At 43.7% G+C, this 22,529-nt stretch overlaps 1 protein-coding gene across 5 annotated transcripts in view; it reads left to right on the top strand.

The window, feature by feature from the left end:
• magi1b (membrane associated guanylate kinase, WW and PDZ domain containing 1b) overlaps positions 1–22,529 on the top strand; it is a 62,310-nt gene that overhangs the window by 35,306 nt on the left and 4,475 nt on the right. For 2 of the 5 annotated variants that reach the window (XM_088388987.1, XM_088388992.1), the window contains 17 exons: positions 107–145; positions 2,379–2,436; positions 2,823–2,929; positions 3,802–3,915; positions 4,710–4,895; positions 5,017–5,682; positions 11,705–11,736; positions 12,235–12,279; positions 13,812–14,058; positions 15,889–15,980; positions 16,064–16,256; positions 16,884–17,258; positions 18,680–18,883; positions 20,383–20,476; positions 20,560–20,647; positions 21,341–21,484; positions 22,334–22,472. In XM_088388987.1, coding sequence (XP_088245113.1) covers positions 107–145; positions 2,379–2,436; positions 2,823–2,929; positions 3,802–3,915; positions 4,710–4,895; positions 5,017–5,682; positions 11,705–11,736; positions 12,235–12,279; positions 13,812–14,058; positions 15,889–15,980; positions 16,064–16,256; positions 16,884–17,258; positions 18,680–18,883; positions 20,383–20,476; positions 20,560–20,647; positions 21,341–21,484; positions 22,334–22,472 — 2,823 coding nt within the window. The remainder of the gene's footprint in view (positions 1–106; positions 146–2,378; positions 2,437–2,822; positions 2,930–3,801; positions 3,916–4,709; positions 4,896–5,016; positions 5,683–11,704; positions 11,737–12,234; positions 12,280–13,811; positions 14,059–15,888; positions 15,981–16,063; positions 16,257–16,883; positions 17,259–18,679; positions 18,884–20,382; positions 20,477–20,559; positions 20,648–21,340; positions 21,485–22,333; positions 22,473–22,529) is intronic. The other 3 variants (XM_088388988.1, XM_088388989.1, XM_088388991.1) reach the window with 3 other exon arrangements.

Below are 22,529 nucleotides of genomic sequence, written 5' to 3'. Positions count from 1 at the left end.
GGTCAGATTTGACTATTACATTTGACTAATGCACTTATGCATTTGTGCCGTCTTTCTTCTTCACTTGGACCTGTGATGCTGTGACGTCTGTCAACCTGCTGAGTAGAAGGGGTTCATACAGAGGAGCTGGACAATGATCTTCTTGGTGGGTAGCCCCCCAATCACTTTCACTTATCAACACTTGTGACTTTATCACAACACCAACGGCATTTTGCTCATATATGCACATTAAATCTATAATCGCAAAATCTGAATTTTGGCCTGTGAAGTCCCATCCATATTTTATTTTTTTACAAAGCTAGTGGCTTAAGAGTGCAGTTTGGATGGAGACTTAAATGTGAATTTCCATCAAATTAATATTTGTTACTATTTGCCTCCAGTTCTGAGTCTTAAGCCATGATTGAATATTTAGTCACATGTTAAGTGCCTCATCCGATATTGTGCCACACAAATGCTCATCAATATTTAAATTTTTCTTTTTTCAGTCATCATTAAGCTTTTTTTTTAAAAAATGTCTCCAGTCATAATTTCTCACTTGTCATCTCAGATTGAGACATTTTGCTACACACGGACTTGACCTTACACGGCCCACTCTTTGGGATTTTGAGTTTTCACAAACAGTTTGCGCTTACAAATCTGGCCATTAAGCTAGTGTGACACATCCCAGTCATGTTCACACACACCGACACACACGCACACATTAACGCGCCATGATTTCATTTATCACAGATGATAATTTATCTGGGAGAGACCGTTATAATTAGCATCTCTTAACGGATGTTTGTTTGAGGCAAACGGGAACATGTTTGCAGCACATAGTAGCCTATCATCCACTTGTGATAGGAAGTGTCTGAAGACACTCGACATGACATGTTAGGTGAGCTCTGATGAATTATAATAGAAGCACTTGATGTGGTTGTCATGCTTTTTCTGGACCTAGAATGACAGAAATGCAATTTTAATAAGCAGTAGGCTTAAGAAACATTTCGTCACCCAGCTGTGAAATTAAGAATAATTCTATCCCTTGAAAAAAACATTACTGCAGGGTTTTTTGTTGTCATCATCCCTTGAAGTAGCATAATACAGAACACAAAATCCCTCATGATTTGACATTTAATCATGAGTGGGTTGAAGCAGTCTATAGCTTCCAGAAGCTGCAAAAGTGGAGACGTAACTCTGACGGTTACCTTTTGTCTTCTTAGCAGCTCCTTTTGTTAAGCATCTTATGCGGCGGCCATATTAAAATCTTCAGATCAGATGAAGCTCCTTCCTGTAAGACGTGCTCGATACTTATTGATCAGCGCGATCCAATACAGGTGGGCAAAAGGAATGCAATTAAGTGCAGTTCTATGAGGATGAGCAGTCTTTATGAATGTCAGCATCTCACGCGTGCACAAATTCACTCGCTGAGGCGGGTGTTTTCTTGAGAGAAATCAATCACGGTGCTGTTTCCAAAGAATCAGAGGCAACGAAAACATGTAATTCATCACTGCTGGATCGAGTAGATGGCGTGGGGTGCGCTGAAGGACAAAGGCGGGCAAACTGGACAGCCACGTATACTCGTCATGGAGTGGAGGTGGCACGGTGTGAAATCACACGGGTGATTACAATTTTGCACAGCGTGATGCGTAGCGGCTTTCCGTTTAATGTTCCACTTGAATACATTTGGATTATGATTCGTCTTGCTCGCCTCCTGTGCAACACTCTAGTCTTGAATTTCTGACCTTCTATGCGGCCTTTATATTGGATGCAATTTATAGGGATCAAATATTTTTCATTTTTATTTTTCATATGAAAAAGGAAGCAGATCTAAGAGCGCAGTGATTACTTTAGCTTCAGCAAACAAAAGTAATCACGTATTAGAGATTATTACAAATTGATGTCATGACGTTGATCACATTTGACCTTTATTAGCATCTGAAGTTGACTCCATTGTTTTCATTAAAAAGCACAGCATGACTTTTCATATTAAGAATGAGCAACGGCTCGCATACATAGAATCTGACTGGTGGGTAAACCTTTGTCTCCGACATTATGGAGGAAATCCATGACAATTATTGTTAGCGAGCAGCTTTATTCACGTAAAACAACGCTAACCAAAAAAAAAAAAAAAAACATGGCTATTTTTGCTGTGAACTGTTCATGTACCCACCTCCTGTGCCATTTGTCCATCTGCCCAAGGGGTCCTTGTTCAGTTGTTATCTGATGTGTGGAAATGTCACCCGTGTGCAGGGACAAGGGGACAAGCAGACAGCATAGGGAGTTGAGGGGTCACTCTGGCCCTGGAGAGCCACTGACAGACGACGCAGAGGCAAAAGCTTCTCTACTGGAAGCCGTGTTAGCTTCCCTTATTTTACCCAGATTTTCTTCCCTTTCAGAACTTCCACCCGGATGGGAGAAAATAGATGATCCGGTCTATGGCGTCTACTATGTTGAGTAAGTGACACCGTGCACACTGTCGTGTATCAATTCACCAAGCACACGCAATGAATGGATGCACTGGCTGCCAAACAAGAGAATTGATAATGGCTTCAGTCATTACATGCGCAGCCACACTTGGTCGTTTTCTCTAATGTAGGCCATTTACTTTATGTGGTTTGGAATACAAGCGGTGTTGAAGTGTGTGTGCATGTGCTTGCTTCCCTTGTGTGAGACCAAACATGAATTCAAATATGTTTTATTGGTTTTTCTGGTTGCTCATAATAGCTCTCGGGGCATCATTAACTCTCTCCATAATTACATATATCACCTTCAGGCTCTCATTGTAATCATTTCTCCTCTCTGACCTTTGCCCTCATCTCCAATTTCCTTTTGGGTTGAAGTCATATCAACAGGAAGACTCAGTACGAGAATCCCGTTTTGGAGGCTAAGCGGCGCAGACAAGTGGAACAGCAACAGCCTCAAGTGCAAAGCCAGCAGCCACCTGAAGGTGAGCGCCACCTTATATGGGCATTGTTTCCTTCCTTTCTTGCTTCTTCTGTGGGCTGGTGCGTCTGGATGCATATGTGAGAGATCCTGCAGCTATTTTGACTTACTTCAAATTTGTGATGCAATGATTCCATTGGGATTCGTAGCAGGCGTCACTCCTTTGAAATCACTCAATCTGGCGCCTTTCATAATTTGTTTCTTAATGATTAAAATATTTATAACATTAATGATGTCGCAATTCTGCCAATATTTGATTAAAGTTTCTTTGCCTTTGTCCGAGTTATTTTATATGCATTACAATGGTCCTATCAAGCTCCAACCTTTGCCCATTCAGCAGAAATTGTTCGATTCCACTTGATAACCAGCTGGCTTTTCTTCCATCTGAATCGCACCCCCCCCCAACCGTCACTACCTTCGAGCAGCTCTTTCAACCACTTTTTCACCCGGGCATTGATTATACAGTCGCCTGCTCTTGGAATATTAATGAAGATGGTAGTGTGGCCTGTGCCGTGATACAGTTGCAAGGTCATTAATCAGAGATGCTATGAAGAAAACGGGGCACACCAATTTTTGGTGCACTTGCATTGTTATTCAACAGCGAGACGGCAAGTGTTAAAAGTTTCATGATGTTTGCACATCTTATTTTAATCTGAGTATACACACTTAAATGTTGCTCAGTGGGGAGATGTGAAATCAAAGTGTAGTTTTTAGGTTTGTATAATTAATTGCATCTTCTGTTTAAAGCAGCTTTTCTTTGTATTTCAGCCTTTGTTCCTGTCCTATAAACATATTTTTTTTTGATGATGGAGGGCACCCAATGTGTCTTTCCGGGCCTCTACGAGAAAACACACTGTATGGCTTTTTCTATTGCAGAATGGATTGAAGACTCAACGTTTGCCGGGGCCCCTCTAACAAGTTATACTGCCAACCACCAAGAGACTTACAGGGACCCTCAACCTGGGCCCACAGTGCCAATGGGACAAAAACGTATGTTTTTCATTCAATTAATCGGCATGTTTAGAGTGGCGTAGGTTGATGTGTTCATAATGTGCAAATTCCACTGTAGAGTTTTTTTTTTTTAAATGTCATATATGCATTTTAAAGTGTAACAAATCTTGGTCGCCTCCTTTCAGTTTGATTTGTTTTTGTGAAATTGGGGCTTGACGCTTAGAAATACATAATTTGATGTTGTAAAGTTAGGACTAGATGTCTGGAAGCAAAGTGTGAGGAGCAGCCATTCTTGGGCGTTAAATGTCACACTCACTGTTCACGGCTTTAGACAGGTTACGGCGCCTCTAATAAGACATTGAAAATTGCTAACTGGCTTCAACTCTCCCGCCTTGCGTTGCTGCTTCGAAAGTAGCACAGCAAGCTGGGGAAAAGCTGGCAGAGTGTGAAAGGGGATTTTGACAGCTTGCTGTTTTGTCTGTGATATTCCTTCAGAGGTAGAGTAGCTGGGTTCCTTTCTTGTTTTCATACGTCTTCGTCTAAATACAGTCAGAGGTTGTCTAAATGTTTCAATTTTGGACTTTGAATGAAATTGAGGCTAGTTATTTCACTGTTTTGTGTTTTTGTGTGTATGTTCCTATAGGATGTATGTAGTGTATTTCAAATCTTCATCAATTAGACTACCAACTAACATGGCCTGTACAAAATGTTATTTTGCATTGCTCGGATGACACAAATAGAATCCCAAGCTGAGTCATTCACTTTTGGCTTTTGCAATGGTGCATCTGTTGCATTGAAATGTAATTACTGGAAACTCAATGTTTTCTTTTCAGGAGGAAAGCCTTTCTTTACCCGGAACCGATCTGAACTAAAGGGTACTTTCATCAATACCAAGCTGAAAAAGAGCCGCAGAGGTTTTGGTTTCACTGTTGTGGGAGGCGACGAGCCAGATGAGTTCCTGCAAATCAAGAGTCTGGTCCTCGACGGACCGGCCGCCCTCGACGGCAAGATGGAGACAGGTTTGGGCGCTTTATTGATCAAAGATCACGAACACTTCTCAATTACATTTCCTGACTACTGTTTGCTACAAATGCAACGTTCTAATTTCTTTTCACGTCTTTGTTCTTTGCCCTTCTCAAGGTGATGTCATAGTGAGTGTCAACGACACTTGTGTGCTCGGCTACACCCACGCACAAGTTGTGAAGATCTTCCAGTCGATCCCAATTGGCTCTATGGTCAATTTGGAGCTGTGCCGCGGTTACCCTTTGCCCTTTGACCCCGATGACCCCAACACAAGCCTGGTTACCTCAGTGGCCATTCTTGACAACAAAGATCCTATCATAGTCAACGGTCAAGAGGCCTCCAACAATACTTACGATTTGCCGCCCAGTCACAGCAGTCAGAACAGCAACAGCGGCTCCATCAACGGCGGCGGGGCTGCCCTCAACGGCCTCCCACGACCTCACAGCCCCTCCGCAGAGGCGACCTCTGACCCCGCATCCCAACACAGCTACCCCAGCGACGTGGTCACCCTGGCCTCATCCATCGCAACACAACCGGAGCTCATCACCGTACATATGGAGAAAGGCGACAAGGGCTTCGGCTTCACCATCGCCGACAGCCTCGGCGGCGGCGGGCAGAGAGTAAAACAGATTGTGGACTATCCGCGCTGTCGCGGTCTCAGAGAGGGTGACATCATCGTGGAGGTGAACAAGAGGAACGTGCAGAGTATGTCGCACAACCAGGTGGTTGACTTACTCAGCAAGTGTCCGAAGGGGAGCGAGGTCACCATGCTGGTGCAGAGAGGTGAGTCCAAACTTCTCACTTTTTTGTCAACACGTGAAACGTTATTAGCGGGATAATTTGAAGCTTTTTTTTTTTCTCACCAAGGGGGAGCAGATGGTAAAAATAAAATTCAATAAATTTTACCTTCATTCTCCTCTCAAACCTCCTGTGGCCTAAAACGTATCATACAAATTGGACCACTTTCTGTGTCAAACTGTCCATATTTTGCTTTGGGGCTAGTTAAGACAACTAAACCATTTTGTTTGTGTGTTTTGTGTTGATTTCCTTAGTAATGGCCAAAAGTGTCAAAGAAAGCTGGTCAGATGAAAGGCAGCCAAATAACACTACCGCCTAGCATGTTGTTTGCTTGCTTTTTTCCTCTCATTTTCTTTGCCGCTCTGACTTCTCCTCCCGAGTGCTTTTTGCTTCAACATGGAGGAGTACACGATCCCATGATGTAAACGAGGCTTCTCGTTATGTGCTAAAGGAGGGAGCCTCGGTACACAAGGCAGCAGTTTTACGGGCTTGTGTAAACACTGCATTCGTATCTTTTTATGTCCTGCAATTAGGGATTGAAATATGTAGGTAGTCAATGGAGCCTTTATCAGCATTGCTTCATGCGCGACGGTGAAGTTTTTCAAATTGAGGCACAACATGACTGCAGCTTACGGCTGATTTATTGCAGATGTCTCACTGCAGATATTTTTTTTGCATTGCTTTGTGTCTTTATCAGCCTTGCAGTTTGTGGTTGAATTACTTTTGAAAAATATTTTAGTAACATTCTGAGGGATTGGTCAAAGGAACACATTATGATAGTGAAATTAGTATTTGGATCCACAATAAAAAAATAATTATTTAAAAAAATATATATACTTCCTTTGCTAGCTCTTTGGAATTGACAGACAAATACTGACGTTATTGTCACCCATCAGACAGAATTCGAAATCTGTTAAAGTCCAGTGGCTCATCTAATTTAAATATCTTGGCAAATTTGATTCAACAAGTCAATGATTGAAAACTATTTTCAATAAAAGCATTTCCAAATGTTTTAAATGCAGGAATGAAGAAATGAAGGAATTTTTAAGTTTTATTTTTTTGGACACAAGCATTTTTTAGTCACATTTTGCTAGACTATAAATTATTTTCTATCTTAACCGTATATTTTGCACTAGGCACACTAACATTTAGGTGAAAACATCATGATGCCTTAATTACCTTCCCGCTTTGCACTGTCTGCCTTTATAGTCCAGCAGCAGCAGCAAACAAAGCCCGCTGGCCTTTAATTGGGGTCCTGATGTCAGCGTTGCTTATTAAATACATACATCTTCTTCTTCCCTCTCTGTTTTGCACACTATGCTTCCATCCATCAAAGGTTTCTTCTCCATGAAGCAACACTTGCAGCATGCATACCAAGTCACACTTTTAACGTTAGACGTTAAACGGTAGTAACTACTTAATTGCTGCTGTTATGTACAAGTCGGTGGTTGTGGGCCGCCATGGACGCACACGCTCATTATGGCAGTGCGGCACAACAGCGTTCCCCTCTTTGACTTTCTTGCTAGCATCTCGCCGTCCACCCATCAGCCCATCTCATTGATTTTTCCCTCCTCTGCTGGCTTCTGTGTCGCAGTAATACGTCTGAGAACTCACAGTCACAATCTTTGAGAATGACTTTAAAGTGATTTGTTATTAATTGAACGCCGCCGTGTGATATTTAGCCTTGTTGTGCCTCGATTGTACAAAATGTAAATTCCAGCACCCGAAGTTGCCTGTTAAAGTTAGCGGGTCCATTAGTGATGCATACCTCTGCCGAAAAGTCCTTTGTCAGCAAAACCAAGTTTGGATTTTCTTGAAATATAGCCTCTCAGTACCCCAGCAGCTTGCCATTAGTCATTAGCGTAAAGCCTCGTTGTTTCTGCTTTTCTACATGGGGGGTTACGGTCCTCCAATGAATGGAAGATATTTTTGCTCGGCTTGAGCAGCTGCCTGTGGCCGTGCACTGTCATAGACAAATGCAGGAGAAGATAAAGAGCAAAGTAAAAAGAATAACATTCAAACAGGTCTTCAATAAATGAAGAGTCAGTTGCTGGAAAAAAAAAAAGTCAGACTTGTAGATTATACGTGGGATACACTCGGGCATGCTCATTCTTACAACATAACACCAGAAGGTGTATTTCCTGATGCTTACTTGTGATTATTTTCCTCCCTTTGCCCTCAAGTGCAGTTTAAGAGATTGATTGCACCTTTGAAGAAAGCAATGTGTGTTTTCTTTGTCTGTCCTGGAGGTGTGCATTAAATAAGACCCCCCTCCCACACACACACACAGGAGGGTCTTTACCTGTGTAGTCTTAGTTATAATGAAAAGCAAGTTCACAACGAGCGTCGGCGTGTTCACCGATGTGAACTTGACGTGACCCGCATAAAAAAAAAAAAAAACTTCAGTTACTGGCATGCCCATTCACAAGCGCAGTGTAATGCAGACAGTGGAGAGCACTCAGAAGAGATAAATGTGGATGATGAGTCCCCGTGCCGACCAAAGCAGGAAATCAATTCACTGTACGGGCAGGAAGCATTGTTCCTGCCCACTTTGCATTAAAAATTCTGCTGACTTCACCTTCCAGTGGCACCATAACCAACAGCAATGCGGTTGTGAAAAGCCAACCGTAGGCGAGCCGCTGGACACTTACAATTCACCTCTGCTCATTTCGGATGCCGGGGGGCTTGAGCTGGTGAATCATTGCTTATTGCGCAGGGCAAGGTGAGTCTTCCTCAGCCCAGCCAATCTCGCTCCGTCGTCACACCTCCGCAGCTACTGGTTGAATCGTAAATCTTTTGTTTCCATGACAATGCTCTACTGCTAATCTCCTGCGGGGTCTCCCGGGTGGAGAGATGTGCGTATCATGTGGGAGGAGGGGATTTTACCACATTAAAAAAAAGATAGAAAGCAAAGAAATAATTGTAAAATATAATAATAATAATAATAATAATAATAATAATAATAATAATAATAATAATAAATAAAGAAGGCCATGCAGGAAGCTATATGTCACCCTTGGAAAACTAAACTCAAGCATTAAGGACTATAATCAACCTCAAGAAAAATGCAAGACAATTCCATAATGTCATTTGGGTATAATTGGTCCCGAATTTCCAACAGGTGAAGTGTCACGTCCCAACTTCTAGCATGTTAACCAGAGCCTGTGACTCCTTTGCTGTGCACTGAGCAACTCACCAAAACAACTGTTGCTGGGCGACATTCTGTCTGTCTGTCTGTCTGTCTGCCCGCCACGGTAACTAGGCCCTCATCGCTATGGTGACAGATGGAGCGGGCTGTTGGAGACCAGTGCAAATTTTGCCAATATGTACCCATACTGTGCGCACGCGTGTTACATCTTAATCTACTTATTAGTGACTGCTGTTCTGCCAGTTTGGCTTTAACAAAACGGTGTAACACTTAACTGCATGGCTGATCCTTAACATTTACCGGGATCAGGAAAATACAACTTTCAGCAGCTCACCAAAAATTAAGCCTTTTTAAATAGTAAGCCACAGTAGCTATGTTTTTACATAGTCAAGTTTGTAAATACATCCAAATGCTATTTTTAACCTTCAGTGGGACTGTCACACTGACATGTTTTCACTGCTCATGCACTTATTCCCCTGCCTATGAAAGCAAGCTTGTTCTCCAGGCGGGTAATATACTGCAAAAGTAATGGTTTGGCCCATAGTAAAATTCATTATGATCTGATATCTGATAGGTCATTAATCCCAAAAAATGAAATGTATGAAATGTGGTGCCTAAAGGGTTCCAGATTTTGAGGCGTCCATTATTCACTGTAAATATTGCATTAAGATTTGGCTGGCAAAATACGGTTTTATATTTCAGGGCAGAGGCTTTAAAAGCCACATCTGAAGGAAATTTGACTTTTTAATGCTTGCATGCAAATGTGTGGGTCCCTGGAGTGCCTGACCACCCATTGAGTGTGAAATTATACAACCTAGTATATCTTTTCTCTCTACCCGTTTCTCAAAAGTTGTCGAAGCGAGCTGACGCACTATCAGTGGCAGTATATCCTCTCCTTTAACTTTCTCCCATGGCAACTGATGTATTTTGTGTTTTTCCAGCAAGTGCTAAGTGATGATAGCTGCATCAGTAATGGCATGACGTCATCCTGAGAGAAAGAGAGAGAGATGGTGTTATCTGCCAATAAATTCAACAAACATTTGGAACAACAATACGCAATTAAGAAAGGGAAACAATAGAGGACATCCGGCATTTGTTGTTTCCTCCGCATCACTCTTGATCTCTTGAGTCAGCCAATCAATTGACTACATTGCGTCTAGCTTCACCCTTGAGGTAGCATTCTCTCTCTAGAGCTTGTCGAGTTTATGTCAAACAACCTCTTTGAGAAATTTTATTCTGGTTTTAGAGCTGGTCAGAGCTTTAAAATTGCAAACAACATATGGCCTGCTTTTATATATATTTATAGTTTGTCTTTAAATTTGATAACTTCATTGTTTTTCATTTTATACCTTTAAAAGCACATTTTGCCACTTGATATTTTCTGAAAATGACATCACATATCCTGAGGATTCAGGAAAATACCAATCACGGCTCATCTGTTTTCTGGGTTTGGTTGTGTGACGTTTGCAAGATGAGCTGTGACTGGTCGTGGATTGGAAAGGGTGCTATGGTAAAGTGATGTGTAATCCAAAGCCAATGTGGTGCTTTGACGCCATGCTTCACAGATCTATATACACATCTGATTTAGGAGATTGTTGTGTACTGTTACTCCAAAAGCAAGGCTTGTTATTGATTGACCATAAGTGAACAGTGGGGCAGACTGAAATAATGGGAAGAGAGGTCGTGTTCATGAATGAGTCTAGATGTCTGCGAGATGGCGTATGTACGTATGAACGCTTCAGATCTATCTAAAGAACATAAAAACAATATCAACCTTTTTTTGTACAGTAAATCTGCCAGGCTTGACACATTTTCGACCCACACGATAGCACAGTTTTGACATCCCTTCTCTTGTTGTCATTTCCACAACTTCTTGCTATTTTTCCGCAGCACCAAGACTGGGAGCTCATTTATACGCTCAACTTTGTGTCTTTGTGGGCTTGTCTGCGATCATGATATTTCTGGTCACTGATCATTCACGGACGGCCCCCTTTGTTGTATTTTAAGCACGCTTTGATTTGTGCAGTCAGCGTTGTATGTGGGGTGTGTGCGACTGCATGGATATTTACCAGAATGTCGGAATGGGGTGGGGGAGGGAGGGGGGACTTGGATAGAGGGGCGTGAGAGAGGGAGGCTGATGATGCTGAGGAAAGAAGAGGGAGGGAGGACCGTGTGCAAGGAAATGAGTGAGCGAGCGAGTGAGAGAGCGAGAGAAAGTGGGTGAAAAAAGGAAAAGGCAGCTGGAAAGGGAGAGCCAAAGAAGACGCGGCAACTGCCTATAGATGCTGGAGCCTTCGACAGTGGAGCGTGGCGCTCAGCGGACGCGCGAAGATGGTCTCAGTAAGAGGGGAACTGACGGTTGCCTATAATTTAATGTTCAGTATCTTGGATTCCTTCTCCATGGGTAATGCTACGGCCAGGAAATCCAGAGCACAGCCCGCTCTGCTCCTCACTTGCACTTGCTCTTGTTTTTTTTTTGTTTTTTTTTTTCCTCCAGCTTAGTTGCTCTCCAGGATTCTGTCCTCTCCTCTTAACTCAGAATTGCCTTTCTCACACACCACACACACGCACACGCACATGCATGCATGAAATAGCCAGGAACTAGAGAGCGCAGGGTTAGCCCCCCGGGCTGGCCCCACTCTTGCGCTGCAGCAGTCAAGGCAAGCGCTGTCCGCGGCAGTGATGCAGATAGATTGTGCCGCCTGCCCTCCCCACTACACACGAGCTCACTAAATGCCAGTCAGGCAGATCAGGGGGAAGAGACAAGTGCACAAGCTATACGAACATTCTGACATTGTTTTGAAGTCGTTTGATGGCAATTTAAAGAATATCATTTTCTCCTCTTTCTGGTCTTCACAGGAGTGGCACCTGCAAAGAAGAGCCCAAAACTGGTAAGTTTTTTTTTTTTCTCCTCCCTTTTATATTTGAATCCTCTGTCTCACGATTTCTGTATTTGTCTTTTGTTCTCCATCCTGTGTGCTGTTGTCTGGTTGAGGGACATTTTTCTGAACTTTGATCACTTTTCATTCCAGCTTTTAAGTGAATTGTGCAAGGTACAACTTGTGCTGGTGTCAGGTGTCTCTTTATAGACATGCTATGTAGTGCGGGGGTGGAATCCCTGTAGCTTCGCAGCTGCCACCCCTCCTCCTCCTCTCCATCGGGGGGAGAGGATGAGGGTGGGGGGCTCGGGTGTGGGGCTTTGATGCGCCGTGAGCTGGGTTGCTAACACTCTGTTGATGCTCGAGAGCCTGGTTCCAAGTGCGCCGTGTGACTGTTGAATATATGATCACGGCGGAGAGGCGACCTCATCCTTTAATGTGTGCCGCATTAAGCAAGGGAGCCCCGTTGATTTAGCCTGACTGGACGTGTTTGTCAATTTTGTTTTGCAGGATGATTTTGAGCTGGCTCCTCCATATCGAGATTACACTAGGAGGGTATGTCATGTCATTTGGGTGGGGGTGGGGGGGAGGGAGTAATGGTGTTGGGTAAAGGTGATGGTGATGGGTTTGTGTTCTATTACTGTTTTTCTGCAAATGGTATTTTTCCTGGATTATCCAGATAATCTGTGCAAATGACAGTCTGCGTAATTTCATCAAAATCCTCAAGTGGAATGTTTTTGAACCAAACTCCCAATGATAACAGTATCTCTCATTGAAGAGATGATGGTGACCACCCATCTGTGCCATCCAAACACTCATCAATGCGCAAGCTCAAACTGCATGGAATACCTCCACCTCATTGGCTGCTGGAACTTGAAAAAGGAGAGAAACTCAACTGTGTGGGCTTTGTCCTCCTTTGACCTCAACACTGTTGAGAACCAGTGGAGCATCCTCAAGTGGGAGGTGGTTGTCCTCCAAACGGCAGCTCCGGGACGTTAAGCGGAAGTCTTACGAAGACATTCAAGCAGAAACAATCATAATGGGTGCGAGAATTGTTAAATTGGGTCCAAAATTATGCTGACTATCATTTGCATGGGCTATTTAGAAAAATCAGAGGAAAATATCGTTTGGAATGAAGTATACTCATCAGCTGCCGAATGTGTCTATGGGCCGTATTGAAATTCAAGCCAACTAAACTGGACCTTGACGATGGAAAGTAGGACTGAGGCTGAATCAGTCATCAGAATATGCTTTCATCCAGCCAGCCCTCTTCCTCTTAATCTTCTCTCCCTTTAATTATCAAGGTGTAGAAGGTATTATCAGAAGGTAAGGGTCCTAAAAAGGGTTTATCTCGAGAGGCTGGCTGCCTCTATGCCTTTCTGCTGTGTTTTGGCCCTCCACGGTCATGCTAAGTGAGATGCAATTGCTGTCACTTGCAATCTTTGTCCGATTTGCCATTTGCTCTCATGCTATGTCTTGCCTTCTGCGTTGACATTTTGGATGCGCTATGAAAATAATGTGAGATGAAAATCAAGAAGATTGGTTTTACTCTTCAAATCTTTGAGCAGGTAACCTGATGTTATTGAGAGTGGCCAGTGGCAATTTAATGAGTTTATTTTTTTATTTTTTCTTAGCCCCGCTTTTTGTAAATCTTTCTCCCTAAGCTGCAAGGAAAGCAGCTCTGATTGCATTGCAGAAAAACAACAATGGAAGGGAATGCCATAATAATGTTTTGACCTACAGCTCAATAATTTCAATAATGGAAAAACCATTTCTCCCCACACAATATCTCCTGAAATATTTTTGGGAATAAAACAGCTTTAATATTATATGTGCTCATAACTGTGTTCTGAATTGAAGAGAAACTTTGTATCTTAATTTGAAAACATCCATTTGTATCCCCTTTTTGACCTTAATCATGCTGCTGTCTTTTTTTCTTCATTACGCTGATGTACCTTTTACAAACCACGGCCCCACCATCATTTTTTTTTCTCTCACCTGTCTGTCAGCATTTCCGCCATGCTTCTTTGTGCTCCACAATGCCTGCTTTCGAGTCGCCCAATTCAATCAATGTGTTTCCCCAACAGCCATTGTCAAGAAAGGACAGCCAGAACAGCTCCCAGCTCAGCGTTTCCAGCCACCGGAGTGCCCACACCGACTCGCCCTTGTACTCGTCGCTGGCACCTCCGCACAGCGAGAGCGCCGCTCCCCCGGTCCCATCTCAGCCCCTACCGGGCCTTCCACCCCAGGACTTCACAGCCGACGGGACCATTCAGAGAAAACCAGATCCCTTTAAGATTTGGGCGCAGTCCAGGAGCATGTATGAAAGTAGGCGTAAGTATAATATTTTTGGTGGCGGTTTGGATGAGTGCTGCATGCAGGTCTGTGGCTTGGTGGAGGCCTGCGCTGGCTTTAAAAGGGGGTGAGGATTTATGCTGATGTATGTAAGTACCTTTCTGGAGGGACCTATTGTGCTCATTCCCACATGCTGATGATCAGAATGACTTTCGGGTCACAGTCTTTCCTCTGTACTTGATTTCTAGAACAAGAAATGCCGTACATTACGCCATCATAAGAGGCCAATGTTCAAACATGCATATAGTCACTGTGGCTCGATTGCCGTCAGTGGCTCTGATGCAGCAGACGTCTTTCTACAGATGTATAATTAGTTTCAATGGCGGGGTGGATGTCAGCGGATTGCGTGCCTCCCTCTCTTGTCTTACCAAAGCACGAAGAAACTTTTAATTAAAAAGCTCTCAGATCTAGTGCCCCAAAAAAATGGGGGGAGGAGAAAAAGCAACATTCTTTAAGGACTGAGTTACGTTAACGTCTAATCACTTTGGCAGGCATCACTTGTCAAAGCCTTCCAATATTTAGATGAAGAAGAATATGAAAAGAGGAGAAGGCCATGAGCTAGTGGTGCACATGCAAGCCCAGTTGCAAGTAGCCACTTTTTTTTATTTGAATTATTAATAAGCCGATAGCTACATACATTCTAATCTAATATTTGATATAAATATAAACAATCAGAAATAAAAATTTAGAAAATAAAAAATATATAAAAATATATGTAATCTATAAAAAATATATGAAATTTAAAAATATAAAATATTTATAAAATATAAATATATAAAAGGTATATAAAATATGCTATTTTAGAATTTAAAAAGGACCACGAAGGAATCAGGAAAAAAGGATGACAATTAACCACGGGAAAAACCCAGGAGAAAGTGTGGGGCTTAGAAAAGATGAGGAAAAGAAAATTGGTGATAGCAGAGACGCCTGAGAAAAGCAGCTTGCATATGGAAGTTGACCTGGATGTACCGGCGGGCTAAAATCCTCACTTTCCTCACGCTGCATTGAGCTTTGGTGCCTGAAAATCCCGTCACGCTCAGACATTCGCCGAGGCAAATACATTTCTGAGCGCAAGGTTCCCTCCAAGAAAACCTTTTTTTATTTATCCCCTGACGTCAAGGTTGAAGCCAACATAGAAACTTTTTTGACATTATTAATATTGTCTGTTATTGAAGTTTGACTTGCTCTTTGACAAATATGAGAAGTATTTTTTCTACCATATTCTGTATGTGAGCCATAAACTGCAAATATTCACCAATCACCATAAAATCTAATCTGATCCGAACCGCCTGTGTGGTGGATCATTTATCAAGCTAGTCAGAATCTGCCTCTCCTCCACTGTTGCGTTGTGATAGATTGAAAGAGATAGTCGCCCTCCGCTGGGATTTTAGGTGTCGTCCAAAGGATTGTAAGCAGACTCCTCAGCCTTCTGTCGCCTTCCACTCTCGTGGTGGCTTTGGCATGGAAATCTTCTTGCCCATTTGCGCAGAGATCTGCACAGCTGCAAGCATTATGTGTATAAAATTGAACAATTTTACATTTGCTGTGCATTTATGCAGAGTTGACAGCGCACAAAGATGTACACACCCCGAGGTGGCTACTTCTTTTCATCTAAATTAACAATGAGCTGCTTTGCAATTCCATGAGCACTGCTTGCTTACCTTATGGCCATCTCAATATCGGTCTTTGTTGTTATTATTATGGGGAGCCTCTTGAGATTCATATTGCATTTGTATTAAGCTCGCAGGTGTCAAATCCATCTCTTGGCTGAATTATGTGTTGCTGATGAAAATATGTTGATTCATTCAGTTCCAGACTTCCAGGAGCAGGATATTTTCCTGTGGAGGAAGGACACAGGGTTTGGCTTCAGAATTCTTGGAGGGAACGAGGAAGGAGAGCCAGTAAGTGTCCCACTTTCTATGATAGCTATTTTTTTATTTTCTTGTATCAGTGTTGAGTTCCAAAGCATCCGTTTGTCTTTCAGATCTACATCGGCCATATCGTGAAGTACGGCGCGGCAGATGAGGATGGACGCCTGAGGTCCGGCGATGAGCTCATATGTGTGGATGGCACCGCCGTGGTGGGCAAGTCGCACCAGCTGGTGGTGCAACTGATGCAGCAGGCGGCCAAGCAAGGCCATGTCAACCTCACCGTGCGACGCAAAACCAGTTACGCCGGTATGGAGCCCTGCTTCTCTTCTCTAACCAAGTAACAAATCCAATAGAGAAGCTGGAAATTATTGTCCAACTTTGGCTCTCTGAGACCATGAAGAGTGGAAGTAGCACGTCTTTTTTTTTTATTGGCCAGATGTGTGCCAGGGTCCGGTACCCGGAACGTCGAAAAAGAAAACTCAATAAATATGACGGAGTGGCCGGTCAACTTTTGACCTGATGACAGCGGCTGCCTTCCAGCGTAAAGAATATGAAATGCCCTCCTTTGGTAGCTGCACAGGAAATGAAATGTGGAATGAAATGTCAAGATAGATCAAGCAGGCGCACTCTTTTCTTTTTTTTTTGAAAACAGATTAGTTGTTGAGAGGTTGTTGGAGGCCAACTTTCAGCTAAAATCAGTTGTGCTACGATAGTAACTGATTTTTTTCTTCTTTTTTTTAAGGCCGATGCCGATTTATGGCTGAAAAAAAATGTGCCCTTCCAATGTATTTCATCTTCCACTCACTTGAACCTCTTACATAACTGTGCACAGCCTGATTGCCTTTGGTTTGTCTCATCCACCTCTTGATCTTGTTATCAGCGTCTCGTCTGTGTCCTCACCCATCCACATTTTTCCTCTTCTGTCATGTGCAGTTAAAGCCGAAGGAGACGTGCCTCCGTCGCCCGCCTCGTCCCACCACAGCAGCACCCAGGCGCCCAGCCTGACAGAGGAGATTGGAAAGCGAACTCCACAGGGCAGTCAGAATTCCCTCAACACCGTCAGCTCCGGCAGCGGCTCCACCTCTGGCATCGGCAGCGGGGGAGGCGGCGGAGGGGCCGGGGGCAGCGCCAACGTCGCCGCCGTCGCAGCGGCCACCACCTCATCGCAGCCTCCCAACGTGAACTCCAGCATCCCCGTCTCCTCCGCCTTGCAGCCTTATGACGTAGAGATCCGCCGCGGGGAGAACGAAGGCTTTGGATTTGTCATCGTGTCGTCTGTTTCCCGTCCTGAGGCGGGCACCACCTTTGGTAAGTGCACTTGATTCTTTTTTTTTTTTTTTTTGGTACATGAAATATGAAACACACTTGTCAGCTTTTCTTTATCACTGGGGTCTTTTATCTTCCTATTATCTTTATGGGCCGTTGTCATCCATAAAACACCAAAGCACCACCGTACGGTGTTCCAACAAGAGAAATACAACCATGGCTCAAAAAAATGTTTCATCTTCATCTTTCAGTCTTGTATTAGTCCCAACTTGTAAAGCTTTTCTTTGCTTACAACTGCTGCTTTATTGACACACGGCCTTCATAATTGATCACGAGCAAAGTGGGCTGTACACCTGTATTATTCAGCCCAACTTAAGTAGCTCCTTGCTGGCAACATAATGAGCAGGACTGTCTACTGTTACTGAATAAATTATTACCTTGACAAGCTTTTACTTGTTATAAGCTGCATGAACCTTTTCAACTTTTTTTTTGTAAGCTAGTTGTATCTTTGTGTATGCATTACACTCTTGGCCCTATTCTGTGATTTCCTGTCTCCGCCACTCAAGTATTTTACTCCTCTCCATGCTTACCTTGTCCCTGTGTGGGTGGAATGGAAACTGCACAACTCTTCATATTTGGCTCACAAAGCAGACAGGCTCCCTTTCACTGGCCAGTTGAAAAGCTTAATTTCATTTTGAAAGACGTGTAAAATATAATGGAAAGTTGTGGGAGCAAACCTGGTGTTGGGGACAAAAGCAAAATGTTCCTGCAGATGCAAATTTTTCTGAACCTGAATTTACATGCAGCTTCTTTTTTATGTAGACACGACTTGACATTTTGCAACCCAAGTTGGGTTGTTTAACAGGCTAAAAACGTAGATGGTGCTTGAAGTGGCATTGATGAAAAGCAAGTTTCGCGATGGAGTAGAGTTAGTGCACCTCGCGGTGACAGCTGTCAAACCTGGGTGAGCCCTTAAGGCAGCTGCAAAGTTTTTCTCCTCAGATGTATGTTTGTCACCTGCATCGAGTATGTGAGACTATGATGCAGACAGAGCACCGTTTTTTGTTCAAGATCAGATTTTCACTGCAGAGACTCATGAAAAAAAAAAACATTTGCGAATTTTGATGCAAAGACACGAAGAAGATGTTTTGGTTTTGTGACTTGTTTCATAGACGATAAGGGAAACTACAATAGGAAAGATTTATTGGCAGTGCACGTACATTTTCCTGTCTGCTTTGCTAGCTGTCTGATCAGCTCTTCTGTGACTTTGGCTTTACCTTTGGCTGCTGGTGATATTAACGCTTAACCTTCTGATTCTCTGTCTCTGCTCCCTTCCCTATTTCCCACTTATCCCCCCCCCCCCCCCCCCCCCCCAAATTCCACCATAATTCTACACACACACGCACATGCACACACGCACACTCTTTTATATGTGCATCACGTCACGTCTTTGGTGACGATAGCCGGCAATGCTTGTGTGGCCATGCCTCACAAAATAGGACGGATCATCGAGGGAAGCCCCGCCGACCGCTGCGGGAAGCTGAAAGTGGGAGATCGCATCCTGGCAGTGAACTCGTGCTCCATCACCAACAAGTCCCACTCGGACATTGTCAACCTCATCAAGGAAGCCGGGAATACTGTTACACTACGCATCATTCCTGGAGACGGTGAGTAGAAACGGCCGCTCGGCAATTTTGGAAGAACATCTCGTAATGCATGTGATGGACATGACCTTCATCCTTCCTGCATTTCTCATCTGTGGTGAAAGTTGATGTTTTTGTTGGTGTTGTTCTCTTCACTTTTGCACTGACAGCTGAATCTGGCATGCTATACAAATATTGTTTGAGCGCGTTTGTGTGCGCAGCGAAGCCAATAGTCCCTGTCAATCTGCGCGCGGATAGAAATTGGAGCTATTTGTCTGCTCGCCCGCCACTCACTCACTTCCAGCTCATTTCTAATGGGTGAAGATTTTTGGCCCGCTCATGAGAACAGTGAGCCAAAATTGCTCTGCCAAGGAGACAAAGTGGGGAATAGTGTGGAAAAGTTAGTATTTATGTGGAGACCGAGACAGAAAGACGATCGGGGAGAAAATTGTGCCTTGTGTGTCTAAATTCTCTAGTCGGTGTTTCCACATGGCTGATCTTTTTTTTGTTCTAACTTTCTGACGTGAATAAATAGCAGGGCAGAGAGACTCCATCGAGGTAAGCGAGGTTGGGATTGTTTTTCACCGACACGGACTTATGACTATCCGGTTTGGAGCGTCTTCTCGTGCACAGTGACCGCTAACCGGCTTTTTTGCTCACATTCCTCATTTTTACTCTCCTATTTCATTTTACTCTGTCCAAGCTGTCAAGGTAGAGGACATCTGAAAAGAGGCAGCTTTAAGAGTATGAAATGTAGTCGGACAAAATGGAGGGGGGGAGCATATTCAATTAATTTGTGGAGGGAAAGCAGCAGGCCAGCTGAGGGAGAGCTAAATGGAAAGAGGCAGCAGCACAGAAGGTGGCGTTGAGGACAAATTGATGAACACAGACAAACGGCCATTTTATGAGTGTGTGGCTGATTTTGCCGTACATGCCCGAAAATGGTAAATCAGGCGGTTTCAGTAGGAACAGAACAAACAGAACCATTCATCCTCCTCCCTTATACATTTTAGATGTGGTGACAAGTTCAACCAACGGGTCGTGATGTGGAGATGAATACTGAAGCCGAGGAAAGAAATGAGAGGAGCAGGGAAGAATTCCAATCACAGGCTACCTGTAGACACCTGATAAAGATTACATTGTTCTTGGAGCCAGAATAATGATGGTGGCGCCCCATGTTTTTTTTAGTTTCACTGATAACGTGCTTTGATTGAAGCCGTGCGACAATAACAGGCTGAATATGCAAGAACGTCCGTGTCTCCTAAGGCTACGAGTTCATGTTTTGTTGTTTGATCAATCACAGCTTGGCAGAAAGAGATGGAGTCTGAGACGTGTTCCTCTTGCAGATCAAATGCTGTTCGACAGAATAAATGAACACATGCTGTACTACTTTGCTTACAAGAATCGAGAACTCGCTTCCATGTTGGATGCCAATTGCTTGAAAAAAAAATCATTTTCTAACAGTTTACACTGATTATATATTTTGATTTTTTTTAATGATTGCCGTCGCCTGTCGCTTTCAGAGTCATCAAATGCGTCTTTATTGACAAACGCGGAGAAAATTGCTACTATTACCACAACTCACACAGCCCAGCAACAGGCTGCACCAGAAGCCAGGTAAACGTCAATTTTGGTGTTTCATTATTATTATTATTATTTTTTTTTTTGGGTGTAAATAGAAATGTGTGTTTCTGTTTCAGAAACAATACCAAACCAAAACAGGAGTCATTTGACTTTAAAGCCCCTCAAGCGCCTCCCCCGCAACTTCCAACGCAAGTGTCAGCCCAGGTAAAAAAAAATTTTAGCCACCTAACTGTCCGTCTGTCCGTCCATCCATTTTGACGCAACGTAGTGTCCACTCCATGCATCACATTCCTGCCGTGCATGGAAGCCACACAACTCATTTGTCCTCCAACCCACAGTGGGTCGACTAATCCCTCAACTTCCCGACTCAAGGACGAGCAAGCTGCATTTTTTTTATTTACTGATGTATTTCTCCAGGCAGCATTTTCACATTTGATTTATTTTCATTTGATTCGGGCATTAAGAAAATCCTGCATGCTTTCAACGTAACTTCTCACTCTGCCGTGTCCCCTGCTGAATTAATGCGGCGCTATGTGGAGATGGCTCCTCCAGATAGCATTGATCGCTCGGCAGAGAAGATTACAATGGTGTGAGGACGAGAGGAGCTGGCGGGCTGTCCTTGTGTTGCACTGCGACGCCACTCGCGCGCTCCACCTTGAACTCGCTCGGCGCATCAATTATTCAGAATCCTTACATCTGATGTATACACGTACACACTCGTGCAGCGTGTGTACAGGTGTGACCCGACGGAGGCTGCTCTTTGTTTCGTGCAGCTGAAATTGGAGCCCACCTGAAAAAAACAACAACAAGACACGTGCCTTTGTATCTGATTCACAAAAGTGACCTTGATGCAACTTTGTTTTTCCCCTCTTTCTTGTCTTGCTCTGCCTCCATTAGGATTCAGAGTTTTACTCAGCGGACCTAGAGCGGGATAGCAAAGGCTTTGGCTTCAGTCTGCGGGGCGGCAGGGAGTACAACATGGACCTATACGTACTGAGGCTAGCTGAAGATGGAGCAGCCGTCCGCAACGGGAAAATGAGGGTATGAATTGTCATACAAAGCACAAATAATCACAACAAGCGCAAAGATACCATATTTGCTAGCAATGATGAATTGATGTCGGTCATCAAAAGGTTACTGAAATGGCTTGATCAATTTTCCAGCCATGCGATGACAGTTATTCGTGAATATAATTACTTGTGCGTAGCGTTGCGTCCGTCCAATTACAGCAAACTCGGCTCCACTGAACACTTCCTGTGTGAGCGCGGCGTCCAAATTCAATTCATGCTGTCATTTGATGGCTCAAGCCTCAGAAAATATTCTTATATATTTAATAACTGGTCTCCTACGACCTGTAGCTGCTATCTTGAATTTCAAACGAGATGTGGAAGGTTTTATTTCAATTCCGTTCTTGCTTGTTGGATTTTGAATGTACGGTACGTTAATCTGATTCAAGATTTATTTTGCGTTGAGGCACAGAAACAACACCATTCCATATTGTGCCTCTGAGGAATTCCCCCGAGCCTTTTAGCCTTGTGAGATAAGGGCATGGGAAGGAAGTTGGCAGGAAGCAAGTGTTATCTTATGTTTTTATGACCCTTTTTTTCACATGCTCCTCTCGCCGCATCACATTAGCTTCCTTAAAACGACCGTTTTCCGGAGAGAAAATCAAAACCTGTTTAGATGATTGCTTGTTATAGCCTCAGTGTTTTTCCACCGGTTTGCACTTCCCACCGTCGACACATCTTTCTTGTCGACTTTATTCTTGCGTATTCTCCAGCCGCTCTCCTGGTGATTCCGTCGCTGCCTCCTCTTCCTCTGATTCACACCTCGCCGCCTTGTCACACCGCATCACCTCCCACTCACTCGTTTTCTCATCCACTCGCCCAGGTCGGTGATGAAATCTTGGAAATCAACGGAGAGAGCACCAAGGGCATGAAGCACTCCCGAGCCATCGAGCTCATTAAGAGCGGAGGGCGACGTGTTCATCTGGTGCTCAAGAGGGGCGATGGCTCGGTCCCCGAATATGGTGGGTCAATCTATGAAAACATTCCATTTTCCCCCATCTTCACACCCTAAGCCGGCG

The sequence above is a fragment of the Syngnathus floridae genome, chromosome 11 (genome assembly GCF_059516105.1).
Source record: "Syngnathus floridae isolate MCC-2025c chromosome 11, RoL_Sflo_1.0, whole genome shotgun sequence".
Taxonomy (NCBI): Eukaryota; Metazoa; Chordata; class Actinopteri; order Syngnathiformes; family Syngnathidae; genus Syngnathus; species Syngnathus floridae.
This window is presented reverse-complemented; position numbering and strand designations above follow the sequence as displayed.